The sequence below is a fragment of the Petaurus breviceps genome, unplaced genomic scaffold, assembly GCF_028583685.1.
Source record: "Petaurus breviceps papuanus isolate PSGF00001 unplaced genomic scaffold, PetGlider_PUasm1.0 99, whole genome shotgun sequence".
In the NCBI taxonomy this organism is placed as follows: Eukaryota; Metazoa; Chordata; class Mammalia; order Diprotodontia; family Petauridae; genus Petaurus; species Petaurus breviceps.
The window spans coordinates 10,274,476-10,292,091 of NW_027187465.1; the positions used below are offsets into that span (position 1 = coordinate 10,274,476).

General features: G+C 45.2%; 1 protein-coding gene across 6 annotated transcripts in view; it reads left to right on the top strand.

The window, feature by feature from the left end:
- The first annotated feature begins 13,163 nt into the window (after window positions 1–13,163).
- CMKLR1 (chemerin chemokine-like receptor 1) overlaps window positions 13,164–17,616 on the top strand; it is a 66,231-nt gene continuing 61,778 nt past the window's right edge. For 2 of the 6 annotated variants that reach the window (XM_069081821.1, XM_069081820.1), the window contains exon 1: window positions 13,166–13,733. Coding sequence is in view for 1 of the 6 variants with exons in the window: in XM_069081818.1 (XP_068937919.1) it covers window positions 13,558–13,620 (63 nt within the window). In the remaining 5 variants the exon portion in view is untranslated. Of the gene's footprint in view, window positions 13,734–17,616 lie in introns of all 6 variants that reach the window. The other 4 variants (XM_069081824.1, XM_069081822.1, XM_069081818.1 and 1 more) reach the window with 3 other exon arrangements.

The following is a 17,616-nucleotide window of genomic DNA, read 5'->3' on the forward strand; positions in this document are numbered from 1 at the left end:
CTGTTATCATTACTTAAGCTCCTTTTTCTCTTCTTTGTAGGCTCATGGGATTACAGATGCAGGATCTTAGCAGCCTTTAGTCCACCCTCCCCCCCCCCTTTTTTTTTTTACAGATGAACTGAGGTCTGAAGGAGTTGTGTGCTTTATTCAAGTTCACATGGCAAATGGCAGAGCTAGGATTTGAATCCAGGTCCCTTGCCTAAAAACAAATCTAGCCCACTTTCCGTGACACCATGTCTTTCTTACAAAGATTTGGATTGAAATGATTTTGGCACAGGTTGCTTATCCTGCTACTATTATAACTAGTGTTATTATTAGTCTGCTAGGCCATAACTGCTGTGTGCCTGCCTATGAGCTCTCTGTGCCTCAGTTTCCTCACCTGGAGGACCTTAGCTGGTCAGACTAGCAATGGCTCTCCCCCTCCCCAGTCTGCCAAGGAAGAGCACAGAAAGCCCTTCCAGAGAGAAGCTTCCTGAGCCAAAGTACGTGCAGACATCACCTGGCAGCCAGAGCAGCTGGGCTGTGCTTCCATGAAGTCTCTGGGCTTAACCCCCCCTTCCCCCGCCCCAGCCGCAGACACCTCCCCCTGCCCCTCCCCCACCACCCCGGGCTCTGATCCCCAAGGGCTCTCCTGGTGGTCTCTGCCTGCTGATATTCTAAGAGGAAGGGGCAAGTGGGAGGATGTCTGCTGGGAGGGAGGGAGGCTGGCCCAGAAACTCCCAAAGCAGGAGATGAGCCCCTTCCTGTCCCCCCTTCCTGGCGCTTCCCCGCAAAGCTCAGAGAGAGCCATTTCTTGGGGAGGGAGGCCAAGTCCTGCTGGGTGTTGCTCAGGCAATTGGGATGATAATAATAGCTTTGGTTTCTATGGAGATTTAAGGTTTGTGGAGCATTTTTTCCCAATAAAGTACTCAGGCTCCAAGAGCAGGCTGGACGGCTCCTACTCCGGGATCTGGCATGAGAAGTTCTAGTATAAGAATGAGTTAGATTAGTGATGCCGCAGGGTCAGGGGACCCTACTCCTGCCACTGTCTGTGGGATTTGGGGGAAGTCACCTCACCTTTCTGGTCCTCTGTAAAATCGGGGGAGGGAAGAGATGGGAAAGATGGTTTTGGATGCCCATGCTACCCTGAATTATTTTGAACTAGTTCATATGACTATTATAATCCCCATTTTACAGATGGGAAAGCTGAGGCCCAGAAAAGTGATTCCTGGCTGTCTTCTTACCTGTCTGACTGATTGTTCTCAGCCTCCTTATCCACATATGCTCCCTAACTGTGAGTCTTCCCCAAAACTTTGTTTTAGTTTCTTTTTCTCATCCTTCTTCTCTCTTCCTCTCTCCTCCTTTCTCCATCTTTCTCTTTCTCTTCCCATCAATCCCTCCTCCTCTCTCACCCTCTCTTCTTCCCTCCCTCTCTCTGCTTTCTCTCTTCTTCCCCTCCCTCTTTCCCACTCTCTCCATCTCTTTGTCTTCTCTCTCTTTCCTTCCCCTTCCCCTCCCTTTCCCTTTCTCCCTCCCTTTCTGTTTTTTCTCTCCTTCCCCTCTCTCCCTCCCTTTCTCCTTCTCTGTCTTCTCTCTTTCTTTACTTCCCCTCCCTCTTTTTCTCCCTCTCTGTCTTCTCTTTCTCTCTTCTTCCCCTCTCTCTCTTCCTCCCTTTCTGTTTCTCTCTCTCCTTCCCCTCCCTCTCCTCTCTTTCCTCTGTTTCCTCATCATTTCCTTTGAGTTTCATCACCATTATGCAGATGACTCCCAGACCTAATCCAACCTCTCCCCAGACCTTCAGTCCCATATCACTAACTACCCACTGGAAATCTCATATAAGATGTCCTAGACACTTGTTCTTTTTCCTTGAAAACCCAGCTCTGGTCAGTTTCCCTACTACTGTCAAAGGCACCATGCACTTTCCAGGCTCCAAGATTCAAAACCTCAGTTTTGTCTTCAGCCCTGCCCTCTCTCTCATGCCACCTCTCTAGTCTCTACTTCCACAATATTTCTTATCTCTATCGCCTCCTCTTTACTGTCAGTCACATTAATTTCTTAGTCTCCCTGATTAGTTTTCTCCATCATTCCAGTAGCTTCCAAAGTGATTTTCCCTAAGGGCAGATCTGATGCTGTCACTCTCCTACTCAATAAACTTGAATGGCTCCCTAGTACTTTTAGGAGAAAAATATAATCTCCTCTATTTAGCTTTTAAAATCTTTCACAACTAAGCCCCTGCCTATCATTCCAGACTTATCCTACATTATTCTTCCTTCCATACTCTGGGGTACAGTCAAATTGGTCTTCTCCCTGTTCTTCCCCATCAGTCCGCCATCTTTTCCCCACTTTGGCAGTGACTGTCCAGCATGCCTAGAATGTATTCCCCTCTCACCTCTGCCTCTTGGAAACCCCCATTTCTATCAAAACAAAACTCTGGTGTTTCAAAAGATCTTTCCTGAGTCCCTCCCTCCCTGCTAGGGATCTACTCCCAAACTACCACAGTTTATCTATTTGTGTAAATACTGTCACCACTGGAATGTCATTGTCTTTGTATCTTTAGTACCTACCACAGTGCTGGGTACCTAGCAGGTGCTGGTTAAATTCTTGTTGATGAGTCTCATATGATACCGTGAAGTAGGTGCTATTATTACGCCCATTTGGCAAATGATGAAACTTAGGCACATATAGGCGCTGCGACTTGCCCATGATCACACAGCTAGTAAATGTTTGAGGGAGAATTTGAACTCAGGTCTTTCCAGTACCTAGTTCAGTGCTCCTACTACATCACCTAACTTCAGATAAAAGCTCAGGCTCAGGTCAAAATAATAAGGATCGATTATCTGGCACTTTACACACACGATCTCATTTGACCCTCATGGCCACTTGGTGGGGGAAGCTAGTAGAGGTCAATTACTATGCCCATTTCACAGATAAGGAAATTGAGACTGAGAAAGGTGATATGATTGTCCCATGATCTCCCAGTGAATGTCTTAGCAGAAAGATCCTGGACTTGAGTGTGAATCCTGGCTCTGTAACTCCTTAGTTGTGTGACCTTGAACAAGTCACTCGAACTTGACCCTTCTGAGACTCACTTTCTTCACAATCTATATATTGTATTTTCCCCAGCCTAGCTTGGTGCTTAGTGTGGATTTTAATAGATGCTTAATGAGTTGAAGTTTTAAAATGGGGGTGATAATATCCGTGCTACCTGCATCACAAGCAGACCCAAAGTAACAGGGAAGGAGGGGGCCCTGTCCTTTCATTTGTATTGGCTGCTCTTAGGTGAGGAAATCCTCTTTACCAGTACAAGTTGACTTTTTCTGCCTGTCAGTCATAGAGTTACAGAAGTTACCTAGATTACTGAGAAGTTAAGAGACTTGCCCAGGGTCACCCAGTGAGCCCTAAACTCAGGCTTTCCTGGCTCCAAAGCCAGATCTATGGCCATTCCACCAGAGTCGTCAAACACACAGCTCTTGGCCATATGTGACCCACTGCCTTCCCAGTGCTGTCCAAATCACATTAAAATGGGGGCAGCTAGGTGGTGCAGTGAATAGAGCACTGGTCCTGGAGTCAGAAGGATCTGAGTTCAAATTTGACCTCAGACACTTAACACTTACTAGCCCTGTGACCTTGGGCAAGTCACTTAACCCCAATTGCCCTGCCTTCCCCCCCTCCAAAAAGACAAAAAAAATCAGCTTAAAATGGAATTGGGAAATATTTAATAATACAAAATGCATCAAACATAGATAACATTGCAAATTAAGCCAGGTATGTGGTTCACAGGGATCCTTATGTATGGATGAATGGCCTCAGTTTCTACTCGAATTTGATCCCACTCCTAATTCTGAGGAAATTCCATTCAAATCAGTTCAATAAGCATTTATTAAGAAATATGGGCAAGGTATTGCAGGAAATGATGGAAATACAAAGACAAAAACCAATCAGTTCTTGCCCTCAAGGAACTTGCATTCTGTGAGAGAAACACAACCAAAGTACACCAATTAGCAAACACAGAAAATTTGGAGGGGAGGGCAATAACAAATGAGTGGATGAGGAAAAGCTTCCTTTCAGAGGCAGTCATGAGCTAAGTCTCAAAGGGAAACCAAAGCTTTCAAAGAGGAGGTAAGGAAGAAGTTCTTTGTAGGCATAGGATATGGCCTGTGCAAAGGCATGGTGGTGGGAGATGGCTCCTCAAGCAAGGAGAACCGCGAATGCCATATAAATAGAAACTTTGATGTTTATTTTCTTGTTTGGAAATCAGGGAGCTTTGGGGCTCTGATTCATAATGGACGGGACAGGAAAAGTTACTTCCTATTTCTATTCTTAATTTCATTTAACTTCTTCACATACAATTTCTGTATTCCTCTTCTCTTCCTGGACCGAGATTCAGAGATCTGGGCTTAGCCGTGTGACTGCAAGCAAGTCAATTTCCCTCTCCGAGACTCCTCTGGGCATAGGGTGCTTTTCAAAGTTATGGAGGAAGTTGAGAGAATATTGAATCACAGCATTGTAGAGTCGGATGTGTCCTTGGAGGGCATTTAATCTAACCACTGAGGCAGTGAGGTGGTGCCATGGTGCACAAAGCACTGGGCTTAGAATCAGGAAGACTCATGTTCCTGAGTTCAAATCTGACCTCAGACACTTAGTAACTGGGTGACCCTGGGAAAGTCACTTCACCCTGTTTGCCTCAGTTTTTTCATCTGTAAAATGAACTGGAGAAGGAAATGGCAAATCACTCATATATCTTTGCTAAGCAAATCCCAAATAGTGTCATGAGAGTCAGATGAAGACAGAAGAATGACAATGAAACAATCTAACCATGTTTTCTTCTTCCTCTTTTCTCTTCCTCTTTCTTCTCTGTCTTCTTCTTCTTTCTTCTTCTTCCTTTTCTTTCCTTCTCCCCTTCCCCCTTCTCCCCTTTTTTCTCTCTGTCTTCTCTTCCTTCTTCTTTGGACCTGTGATTCCATCACTATGGGGGGAACTCCCTGTGTAGAAACTCCCTCCATCTATTCAGATCAATACCTTCTCTGTAACTTAGAGTCAGAGAATGAACCAGAGTCACAGAGAAGTTAAATGACTTGCCCAGGGTCACACACTGTATGTGTCAGAGGTGGGGCATGAGCCCAGGTTTTCTTGATTCCAAAGTCAGTTCTCTATGCAATAGGTCACCTTGTCTCTCGCATATATAACCGTATGTTTGGAGACTGAACCTGTGATTTCAATGGTTTAGAGATCTCCCTCTACGGATGAAGACTGGTGCCTCTTCTGCAGCTCTGAGATGTGATGTGATTTTCCCAGAATCACATATGTCAGAGTATATGTCAGAGTCAGGATTAGAACCCAGACCTTCCTTACTTTGACCTTGGCTCTGTCCACTGTGTAGCACTGCTACTGTGTTGTTGAGTTATTTCAGTCATGTCTGAGTCTCCGTGACCCCATTTGGGGTTTTCTTGGCAGAGATACTGGAGTAGTTTGCCAATTCCTTTTCCAGATCATTTTTCAGATGAGGAAACTGAGGCAAACAGGGTAAAGTGACTTGCCCAGGGTCACACAGCTAGTAAGTGTGTGAGTCTGGATTTGAATTCAGGAAGATAAGTCTTCCTGACTCCAATGCTCTGTGCACTATGGCATCCCCTCGCTGCCCAACACTACTCCTAGCCCTGTGTTAATAATGCAGATAAGTCCCTTCTCTACATCCTTGCCAAGTAGTCATCTAGCCTTTGTTGGAATGCCTTCAGTGACGGGAGACTTACTACCTCCCAAAGATAGTATTATCTCCATATGGGTTCTGATTGCTAGGTAGAATCATGGGATGGGAATGGTAGCTGTCTGTTCTCAGCCTGACTCTCTCTTCTCCTCTTTCCCCATTTCTTTGTCCTTTTCCAGGCTGTTCAGCCTGGCCATGGGGTGTCTAATAGATCTCTGCATCAGGTCCCATCAGCTAGAACTACCTCCCTGGGTTCTGAACTTGACATTGGGTGGATGGAGGCTTCGGCTGGCCCAGAGCCCAGCTTCATCTTCTCTGCCAGATGCAGTTTGCATCTGATAAAACCAGAACTTCATTTAGTGGAGTTGATTTGCATCCCTGAGGATAGTCTGATTCGAAGGGAGCCGGCACTAACCCATTCTGCCTCGGAGGACTGGGAGGAAGAGACGATTTACAGAAAGCCTTCCTGAGCTTTGTTTCCCCTCCTCTACCCCATCCAAGATTCCTGGAGGCTGTTTTATCTCCCTTGGAGCTTAAGGACTGTTCCTTCTAAGTCGAGGAGGGCCTTTGGCAGCAGCTAGCAGGAGTCCAGCAATGGAAATTCTCCCATCAGCCTCTGGTGATCCAGTCGCCCTCCCCACCCCCAACCCTGGGGAAGTGGGGGACTGATTGATGAGACCCTGGCCCAGAGACACAGAGAAGTTAGGCTTCTGACCTAGAGAAGGGAGTGGAATGCTAAGAGAAAGCAAAGAGTGAGCCATGAGGGAGGACAGAGAGAGCCGAATGGTTAAAATATTCTTTTCAGGTACATTGAGGACCATCCCATTCAAGGAAGGGTGGGAGCAGGGGACAGGAGGAGAGGGGGGCCTCGAAGGCAGTGTAAAGAGAGCCTGGGGCTAGGCATTGGGAGAAGTGGGCTCTGGTCTTGTCTCTCCTATTGCCTGGCCATAGAACTTTGGGTAATACTTTCCTTCTCTGGGCCTCAGTTTTGTTATCTGCAAAATGAGAATATTGATCCAATCAGAATTTATCAGCGAATCAATCAAATATTTATTGCCTGTATACAATGCCCCAGACAGTTGTACTAGGCACTGGGGATTCAAGGACAAAGAGTGAAACAATCCCTGCCTATAAAGTGCTTTTGTGAAGTGATAGCAGAGAGATAGCCAACAATGATAATAATGTTAATAACAGCTAAATACTGGGACCATCTCATTTGATCCTCACAACAACTCTGGAATGTAGGTGCTATTATTATTTCCAGTTTACAGAGAAGGAAATTGAGGTAGGCAGAAGTTAAATGACCCACCCAGGGTCATGCAGCTGGTAAGTGACTGAAGCCAGATTTGATTTCAGGTCTTCCAGACTCCAGGCACAGTGCTGTATCCACTGTGCCACATAGCTTTCTACAAACAGAAATTAATAAGTACATGTGTGTGCACACGTATTTATGAGGCGTACTGGGGATGCAGAGACAGGTCAGGGGATCCTTGGGGCAGAGCCAGAAGGGATCCCAGAGGTCAACTGCCTCAAGCCCTCAGGAGGAAATGAGGAAGTCCCTAGAGGTTAAGGGCCCTGTCTAAGACTGTATAACAAGGGAGTAGAAAGGGGAGGATTTAAACCCAGATCTCCTGACTCCAAAGCCAGCACCATTTTTGTCACATCAAACTCCCTCCTGCTCTCAATTGACCTTACTGTCTGGGGGTATGTGTGTGTGTGTTTATATGTGTGAATGTATGTATTTGCATGTATGTGTTATAAACATAGGTGTATGTGTATTTTGTGTGTATATGCATGTCTATGTGTATACATGTCCGTTTATGTGTGTTTGTATGTATATGTGTGTATGGGTGTACGTGTGTGGGTTTATTGTGAATATATGCATACACATGTATTGTGTTTGTGTGTACAAGTGTGTGTATATGTGTGTGTCTGTATACGTGTGGGGGTGTGGGTGGTTTATGTGTATATATGTATATGTGTGTGGGCATGGGTGTGTTTGTGTTGTGTAAGAGTGTATGCATCTGTGTTGGGTGCTGTACGGGATATATAACATCTACACAACATTTCACTCTAGCAAGCTGGGCCTAGGAATGTGGTTAAGGCTGGTAGCTCATTCCTTATCTTCCCAGAATCTTTTCCTTCAGCTGTTTAAAGTGGGGCTTGCCTTGTCCATTTTCTCTCTCAAAGCTGGAAGTCAGAAGTGGCCAAAAGTTCTCCGTTGTGCCCACTGTGCCCACCCCTCCTGCCAGTTAGGAGAGAGTGTCCTACCAATGGGCTTTGGGACTGGGACAACATAACTAAATGCAAAAGTGTATATGGTAATATAAGGTAATTTTGAGAGAGAGTGGGTGTCAACAACTGGGTGGTCACAAAGGCCTCACGAGGGCCCTGTGACTGTGAAGGAAATGTAGGGTGATCCGATCATAAGCCTAGAGCTGGGAGTGGCCTCAGACCCATCTGCTCTCATTTTAATGATGGGGAAACTGATTCTCAGAGGCAGTGTGGACCAACCAGCCTCCCACTCATCTCACCCTTGGCTTTTTTTCACCCAGGTCCTGGGTCCTACCTCTGTATTGTTTTGTTGGCTTATTCCATGGATGCACAACTCACCATCAGCCTAACCAGTGTCTTATAAACCACAACCAAATATGGTGCTACAGGATTTTCAGCTTGAAAAGGAGACTGGATTCAGAGTCAGAGAATGTGGGTTCATACCCTGGTCCTGCCACTCCTACCTGTATGACCTTGGGCAAGGCACAAACTCTCTGTGCTTCATTTCCCTCCTCTATGAAAAGGAAGGGGCTGACCTGAATACTCCAAAGGACTCTTCCAGCTCTGAACAGAGGATCCCAGGATCTGACTCCCCCCTCTGTGATCTCATTTGATCCTCAGACAAAGCAGAAGCTGGTAGGTAGATCACCACAATTATGCTCATTTCCAGAAGAGAAAGCCATGTCCCAGAGATCTCCAGTGATTTATTCAAGGCCACAAGGAGAGCTGATAGCAGAGCGGGGACTAAACCTTAGCTACTCTAAGCTCCCTTACAGTACTGGGGACCCCACTATGGAATATCCCATTGATCATGTGAGCAAGGATAAAGGGTTCTGTGGCAGCGGGAAGCGCTGTCTCCTAGTAGGGCTGGCTACTAAGGCTGCTAAATATGCCAAGGTTCATGGCCAGATTATCCATGGGCTGATCTGTTTCAGTAATGCCCTCAGGTGATTTTCATAAACCTCCTAACTGGGGGCTCGGAGCAACGGTGCTTCAACTCATAACTAACATAAAGTCCCTAGAACTGGAGGGGACTGCACAGGTCAGTCCACTGCCTCTCTTTGTGTCTGCAGTATTCAGAGCAGCACTTGTCACACAGTAGACACTTAATGTGACTTGACTTGCTAAATCAATGAGCACAGTCATAGAAGCACTAATAATTCTGGACTGCTTTGTGGCAGATTTTGGGGAGGACATGGAGGAGAGATGCCCAGGTTGGGTGGGCAGGGAGGGACTGAGGTAGGCATTATGAGATGGAACACTCAAGCTGAGGAAATTACAGATCTATAGGTAATTGTGATGTAAATGGTTGTATGTAAGAAGAAACTGGTTAATGAATGTTGTCAGGGTTATGGAGGGAGAGGCGCATTGTGATATAACTGGTAGGGCTGGGAGTTGGTGCAGCTATTCAGCAAAGTACTTTGAGTTATGTGAAAATCTGGCTATACTGTCCTCACTTTTTGCGCTTTAGATCCCACTGCTCATCACAGACCCCAAGGAAGCTACAGATACAAAGAGGAGCTCCATATACACCAAAAATTCACAGTCAAATCAAGTCAATAAGCATTTATTAATCACCTACTGTGTTCCAGGCACTGTGCAAAACTGGTACTCATCCATCGGGGAATGGTTAAACAAATTATGTTACATGAATGTGATGGATTTAGAAATGACAATATTGTGAATACAGAGAAGTATAGTAAGACTTATAAGAACTGATGAGAAAGCTGGGTGGTGCAGTGGATAGAGAGCTAGGCTTAGAGTCAGGAAGACCTGAGTTCAAATTCAGCCTCAGACACTTACTAGCTTTGTAACCCTGGGTAAGTCACTTAACCTCTGTTTGCCTCAGTATCCTCACCTGTAAAATGGAAATAATAATAATAACGTCTACCTCCCTGGGTGGTTGTAGGATCAAATGAGATAATAATTGTAAAGTACCTAACACATAGTAAGTACTATATAAATGTTATTTATTGTTATTATTGAGCAGAGCTTAGAAAAAGAAATCATACCATGACTACCACAATAACATGGGAAGAGCAACAATACTGAATGCTGGAAACAAGAAGAGATAAGAGAAAACACTCCCTGTACTTCTTTGCCAAAGTGGGGGACCATGGGTGAGGAACGCTATATATGATGCCACTCTTTTTTTTTTTTTGATGAGTTGGTTAGTTTTTTGATCTGTTTTTTCCCTGCTCTTTTTTAGACTTTCTTATAAGGGTTGGGAGAGGAGAGGGAGGGAAATGTCGATAACAAAAAAAAGGCATAGGTGCAAATTCATTTAATCAGTACAAAAGAGATTGATATGAATTTAGTTGGTACAAATGAAATATTTTTTAAAAGAAGAGTAAAATCCCCATTTCTTCTCCAACGCACCTCCCCCTCCCTAGCCTAGAAACACCCTCCTTGTGTGCCCTTTGGCCTTGGACTTCCTCCTCTTCCCCAGCTCTGAAGGCATTACTAGGCAGGAACATCAGCCTCTGCTATTTGGGGATTGTGCAGGTTTGCTAAGCAGGAAGTTGGGCAGGAGGGGAAGACCTCCAGAGACTTGGGAAGACTTTCACACACTGGGAGTCCTACCTCTAGCTCTTCTGTCTGCAGTGGAAATTATGGTCTCTCCCAAGACAAACTCCTTGTGGGTGGAATCAGTTGGGAACATTCTCCCACCCCCTCTACTCCTCCCACCCTATGCCCTGAATACTTCAATATAAGCCTACTTTTAACATCAGGTTTCCAAGAATTCCTGTTCCGGGCTTGTAGCCAAACACACGATGTTTGAGGATCCTGGGCTGCCTCGGCAGAGTCAGAATGGGACTCAGCACCTTCTCAGTACTGTCTGGAGAATTATAATGTAAGCACACCAATTCCATTCTAGGTAATGATCACCCATTTAGAGCTAAGTATGTGCCAAGGAAAAGGCAACACAGCCTAGTGTATAGAAATTCATCTTTAGAGTAAAAACAAAACCCCAAGACTGGGTTCAAGTTCTGTCTTTAACACACATTAGCTGTGTGACCCTGGATAAGTCACCTACATAGCAAGTAAGACTGCAAATTGTAGAGTAGGTGTTGATCTGATTGTAATGGTGGAAGGCACCACTAGGCACCACCTCCTCCCATGTTGTTGTAAGTTCCTTTTAAAACACTGTATCAAATAGGGTGCAGAGAAAGAAAGGAAATGATGTCTCCTACTAGGAACCTGTTCTACTATGGATACAATGTGCTCATAAAAAAATAAATGCTGAAGTATACACAAAATAACAGTCATCTCAAGTGGTAGGGAGAGTAAACAGTCAGGGGGAGGCAGGGAAGGCTTCCTGAGCTTGCTTTGGAAGGGATTTCAGGGTTCCGAAAGGTGATGAGTGAGTACATGCTGGACGCAGCACAAGAAAAAATCGGTAGTATTTGACCATGTAGATGAGACAGACAAATAGGAGCAGAGGTTTCAAGCTAGGAGGGAGCTATGAGGACCTCTTTTCTGGTCCCCTCATTTTAGAGGGGAAGACAAGGTCTGGAGAGAAGTGACTTTCCCCATGGGATCACAGAACCGAAGGCTTTTAGAATCCCGGGCTTAGAGGTGAATGGGACCTCAGAGGCCATCTAGTCCAGTCTTCCACCCATTATAGACTTCTCCGTAGCACCTTTAATAGTTGCTCTAAGAATGAGTGGTGCCTCACCACATAGCCCATTCTGTTTGCGGCAGACCAAATTACTAGAAAGCACTTTCACATACTACAGGGAAATCGACTTCCCTGAAACTTTCGCCCTTTGGTTCTAGCTCTTTCTGCTGAGGCCCAGTAGAGCAATCTCTTTTTCAAATGACAGCTCTGCAAATATTTAAACAAGTTATTGAGTAAGTGGCCCCTATACAGGAGATGATTGGCAGCTAGATGGTGAAGTGGGTAGAGTGCTGGGCTTAGAGTCAGGAAGACCTGAGTTCAAATCTAGCCTTAGACGCTTACTAGCTGTGTGACCCTGGGCAAGTCACTTCACCCTGTTTACCTCAGTTTCCTCATCTGTAAAATGAAGATAATAATAGTACCTACCTCCCAGGACTTCTGGGAGGAACAAGTGAGATAATAACGGTAAAGTTCTTAGCACAGTGCCTGGCACATAGTAGGTACTTTAAAAATATTAGCTATTATTTATTATGGTATAATCTTTAGAGATTAAAATTAGGAGGCACAAACAAAGAAGGAAGCAAGCATTTAGTAAATGCCTGCTATGTGTCAGACAGTGTGTTAAGTGCTCTGCAAATATGATCTCATTTGTTCCTCACAGCAACCCTAGGAGGTAGATGCTAAACTGAGGCAGACTGAAGCTAAGTGACTTGCCTAGGGTCACACAGCTAGTACACATCTGAGGAGGGAATAGAACTCAGGTTCTGTAGAGACTAAATCCAGAACTTCCTCTCTGTGGACAGGGAAATCTTACCATAAATTAGATGAAAATATCCCAGAGAAGACAGACTTGGGCTCTTGGCAGCAGCACTTAGCTAGCCGTGTGTCTCTGACCTTTGTTCTAAAGAGCTTCATGTCTGGGACTGAGATTCTCCTGCTAGAGATGACAAGCCCTGTAGACAAGACGCTGAGGGGAACAAGCCAGGTCTTTCAATAAGGGAAGAGCAGGAAGATACTTCCTTTGGTTGGTCGGTTGACTGAGACAATGGGGTAGAGGGGACAGAGATGATCTGGGAGTCGGGACAACTTGGGTTCAGGTCTAGCCTTTGATACTTCCTGGTTGTGTGACCCTGGGCAAGTCACTCCCCTCTCTGGGCCTCAGTTTCCTTCTCTGTAAGATGAGGAGCTTGATCTTGATGACTTCAAAGTTCTGTTCCTTCCAAGTTAAAACCTATGATGCCTAAGTTCCCAGCTCTTTTCACTACCCTAGCTGAGAACAAGTTTTGCCAGGACAGGGGAAAACGGGAGAACAATGGTGTCAGAGGGTGTAGTTTTGCTGACTTCACTCCTCCGACTGTATGGGATGTGCTTACACTGAGGCCCACCTGCAGGAATGGGAGGCCCCCCTACAGAGGAGGAAGTGACTGAGTTCCTTGCAAGAGCCTGCAGATTCCTCCCCCACTTCTCAGAGCCTGCAAGCCAGTTCTCTGTCATCCAATCAGCCCCCCTTCCCCCACCGAGGGGGTCTCTAGCCTGCTGTGGGAACAGCTCCCAGCCATATGGCAGTAAACTCTGGCCTCATCCTTCCCCCTTCTCCCTCCATGGCTCCACTCGTGCAGGGCTCTGCTTTGTCCTGCCCTGCCCTGCCCAGCCACCTGGCAAACAGGGGCTGTCCCCCGCCTCTTACCACCCCAGACCTCAGCCCACCCGGCTGGGCTGCTCAGGCATTGGGTCAGGAGGGGGGAAGCCAGCCAAGTTTCCGGGCTCACCCCTTTCCAGATGTTTTTCCTGCAGAAGGACGGCCCGCCCAAATCCCACCCTGGGAACTCTGCTGTCTTTCAAAAAAAAAAAAAAAGCAGCAGGCATTCAGTGGGTCTGGGATTGTGGGGCAGGCAGAGCCAGCTCTGGGAGAAGAGACGAGGTGGTCTGTTTTATTTATCCTGCTTTTGTCTTAGACTGGAGCCAGCCCTACTCCTGGATGAATGGATGGATGGAGCTTCAGATGAAGGGCCACAGGAGGCTGGAAAGCTGGTTGGAAAAGGTATAGTTGGAGCACAGGACTGAACTCAAAGGTTGACAGTTGGCACCCTCTTTCTGTTCGGGGGCAGGTGCTGGCCTTCACAGACAACTGTTGAGTAGAGCACAGTGTGGAAGGTACTGATGTTTTCTATCAATTTTCTTGATAAGGGCTGGGAGAGGGGAGAGAACATGAGGCCCAGTTCTGGGTAGTGTGGTGCAGTGTGAAATGGGAGGGGGCGGGATTTGGAATGAAGAGATGTAGGTTTCAGCCCGTCCTTGGTCAGCTGCTTATTAGCAGTGTGACTTTGGGTAAGTCACAACTTCTATGGTTTCCAGCTTTTTCATCTGCAAAATGAAGGGCATAGCATCTAAAGCTGGAAAGGAAATGGAAGGCCCTCTAGTCCAGCCCAATCATTCTCAAGATAAGAAAAATGAGGCTCAGGGCTTAGAAGACCTCTGAGATCTCCTCCTGTTCCAATTCTATGAGCCTAGGAATCAACTTCCCTAAGAGCAGCTAATTATCAGAACATAAATGCAGCTTTAACGTCAGCTTGAATCATAAGTTAAATCTATCATAAAGGGAAATAAAGATATCTATCATAAGCTGAATATAGAAAATGTCTTGATATACATAATAATATAAAGTATAAAATAATCGAAATTATCCAAGACTGAAGAGTTTAGTGATGGAAGGAAATCTAGAAATCATTTAGTTCCTGCACCTTCATTTTATAGATAGGGAAAACTGAGTTTTGAAAGGGGAAATGACTGGCTCAAGGTCATAGAAGTAGGAAGTAGCTGAGACTCCAAACAATGCCTCCCCCCTTCCCCAGCCAGATCTCCAATGGCATGCTGTTCTGGAGGCAGCAAAGACACAAAATGGGTTGCGGCTTTACTCAGAACCTATTGGGCTTAGTAGGATATGATGGGGCTTCCATTCTGCTAGTCATGGGCTCTGAGAGCCCAGGGTTGTTGCTGAGGATAAATCTTGTGGAATTCTTGAATCAAGTAGAAATTGATGTGTGTGTGTGTGTGTGTTGTTTTGGATGAATTATGCCAAGGTAATGGTACTCAGAAACTGATTCCATTACATTTTGGATTCTGTTCTTATTTTCCCTTGTTCAATAAAATAAATTTTTTTTTGGTAATTTAATTGGGATGGCACTGAATAAGCAGATTAGTTTAGGTAGAATTTTTTTTTATTATACTGGCTCAGCCCACCCATGAACAATTAATATTTTTCCAATTATTTAAATCTGATTTTATTTGTATAAAGTGTTTTATAATTATCTTCATATAGTTCCTGAATTTGTCTTGGCAGGCATAGTCCTAGGTATTTTATATTGTCTGTGGTTATTTTAAATGAACTATCTCTTCTTACAGGGTTTTGTTGGTGATATATAGAAATGCTGATGATTTATGGGTTTGTTTTTTTAAATTCGTACACTAATGAATAGTGGAGTGGTAAAAGGTCTTAGGACATAGAATGTCAGAGCTAGGAGGGGCCTTAGAACAAGAAATAACAGCTGGGAAAGGACTTAGAACAGGGGATGTTGGAGCTGGAAGGAGCCTTAGAACAGGTGATGTCAGAACTGAAAGGGGCCTTAGAAGTTGGAATGTCAGAGCTGGGAGAGCCCTTGAAACAGAGAACACAAAATGCCAGATTAAGAAAGAAATGCAGAGACCACATGTTCCACACTTTTCATTCTGTAGGTGAGGACACTGAGTCCTGGAGACAAGTAAATGACTAGAATAGGTAACAAAAGCAGTCAGTGACAGACCTGAGACTGGAGTCTGAGTCTCTTGCCTCTAGACTGAGCCCTTTTCCCATGATCCCTCACTGGAATTGGACTGTCCCTGCCCAGCCTCTCCTTTGGCCATTGGCAAAAGGAAGTAGGGCCCAGAGCATTTGATGAGTGATCTTTTGCCCCTCCATCTGCGGCCTGTGTTGTGTACTGAGGCTTTCTGGGTTTTGCTTCTCTAAGCAATTGCCAGGCTTTGTCAGCAGCTCTAGATGACAAGGTATGGAGAGAAGTGAAACTTATTTCCAGGAAAGACTCATTCTCTGGGATGCTCACAAGGCTTTGCCCATTGGGGAAGAGAGGCTTTGACTGAATGAAGAAATGAATGATTCAACAAGTAGTTATGAAATGCCCAGTGTGTGCTAGGTGCTGGGGAAGAGACATATCAAAGTGAAGCCAGTCCCTGCCCTCAGGGAGTTGACCCGTTTTAATAGAAGGAGACAGCAGTGTGGGGGTGGGCATGTGGGGGGTGGGGGGAGTTCTGGTTAATCTAGAGATGGTGAGTGGAGTCATAGGGCAGCCCACTGCCGTACGCCTTCTGGCACCAGTAGATTTATCTGCTTATTGTCCCCTGATCAAGAAGAAGAAGTGGAAAGGGTGGGGGGTTGGGTTTGGGGTGAATGTGCCACACCAGACTCCATTGTCCTGGTGGATAGCTGGATGGGATATGAAGCATGATCTGGGGTGGGGAGAGCCACAGCTCCCGAGAGCTCATTGTTAAAATTTCAGGGTGAGTGTTTACTCTTCAGAAAGTGGTACATAGTCCAATGGTCCTGATGGACAATTGACTGGAGTATGAATCATGGTCTGGAATCCTCTAGATATAGTGGGGTAGGTGAGTTGGACTGGGGGCTGCTGGGAGTGATTTTCTTGGATGTAGATAAGCAATTTCAATGATAGAAGGAAAAGCACCCTTAGATAGGAGATGGGAACCTGACTTCGTTACCTTGCTACCTGTGTGACCTTGGACAAGTCACTTCCCTTCCTGGATGACTGACTATCCCTCCATGTAAAATGACACCATTGAACTCAAAGGTCAATTCCGGCTTGGGCAGCCTACATTCTTTGATTCTTTATATACTGTGTTCTATGATTTTGGGTCCAAACTCCAGGTGACTAATCTGAATGTTATTTGAAAAATTCTGGCATTCAATCTAAATATACCTTAGAATCTCCTGGATGACCTTTCTTCCCCTGATCCCCAAGAGGTCAGGCAAAAGGGCAGGAATTTCTGCTCATACGCAAGACTCACTGCTATTGCCCAACCTTTCTCCTCCCAGGGCACGGTCTCATGCCCTCTGCCGTGTGTGTGTATGTGTGTATATGTGTGTTTATGTGTGTATGTGTATATGTTTGTGTATATATGTGGGTGTTGTATGTGTTTATATGTCTATATGTGTACCTGTGTGTGTGTGTGTGCAGTTTCCTTCTTCCACTGTACCTTAAGATTGCACCTAGAGGTCTCCATTCATTAAACAAACATTTCTTAAGGGACAGCTACTAAGGCACTGTGCTACATACTGGGGATTCCAAGACAACAACTACATAGTCTCTCCCCTTAAGGAGCTTAGCTAGGAGGTTATATGGCAATTCCTGTTCAGGAAGGCTCTGGATTGGATGATCCCTGAGGTCTTTTTGGGAAATAGCTGAGTTTACCAGAAATGAGGCAACTTACCAGCTGTTGCCCGCCTGGGGGATCTCTGGGTGACAAGCCATTGAATGCACCAAAGTCCTCTGTCCTGGAAAGGAGAAGAAATTTGGGCATAAATGGTTAAGCATGACCAGAGAATGCCCTAGGTTTCAATTAGCAATGATGCAGAGACTAGGCAGCTGGAAGAAAGCTTAGAACATGAAATGTCAGAGCTTGGAGGGGTCTTGGACCATAGAACATGTAATTTTAGAATACGGAATATTATGGTTTGAAAGGAATTAAGGCTGTGATTTGGTGGCAGAAGTAGGAAAGGATCATTAATCTCCTTATGCCCAGATCTCTACATCCTGCTGCATGGTAAAGTTTATTCATTCCTGCATTCATTTGTTCATTTGTTTACCCCCACTTTCTAAGAATGTTTTCATAAATCAAGCTAAATCAAGAATGAATTTTGGAGGTTCAAAGATGACCCAGATCCCATTGTAGCTTTGACCGCAAATGATTGAAACCTAGATTTATCTTTTTCATTCTCTCTCTCTTTTTCTTCTCTCTCCTCCCTCCCTCC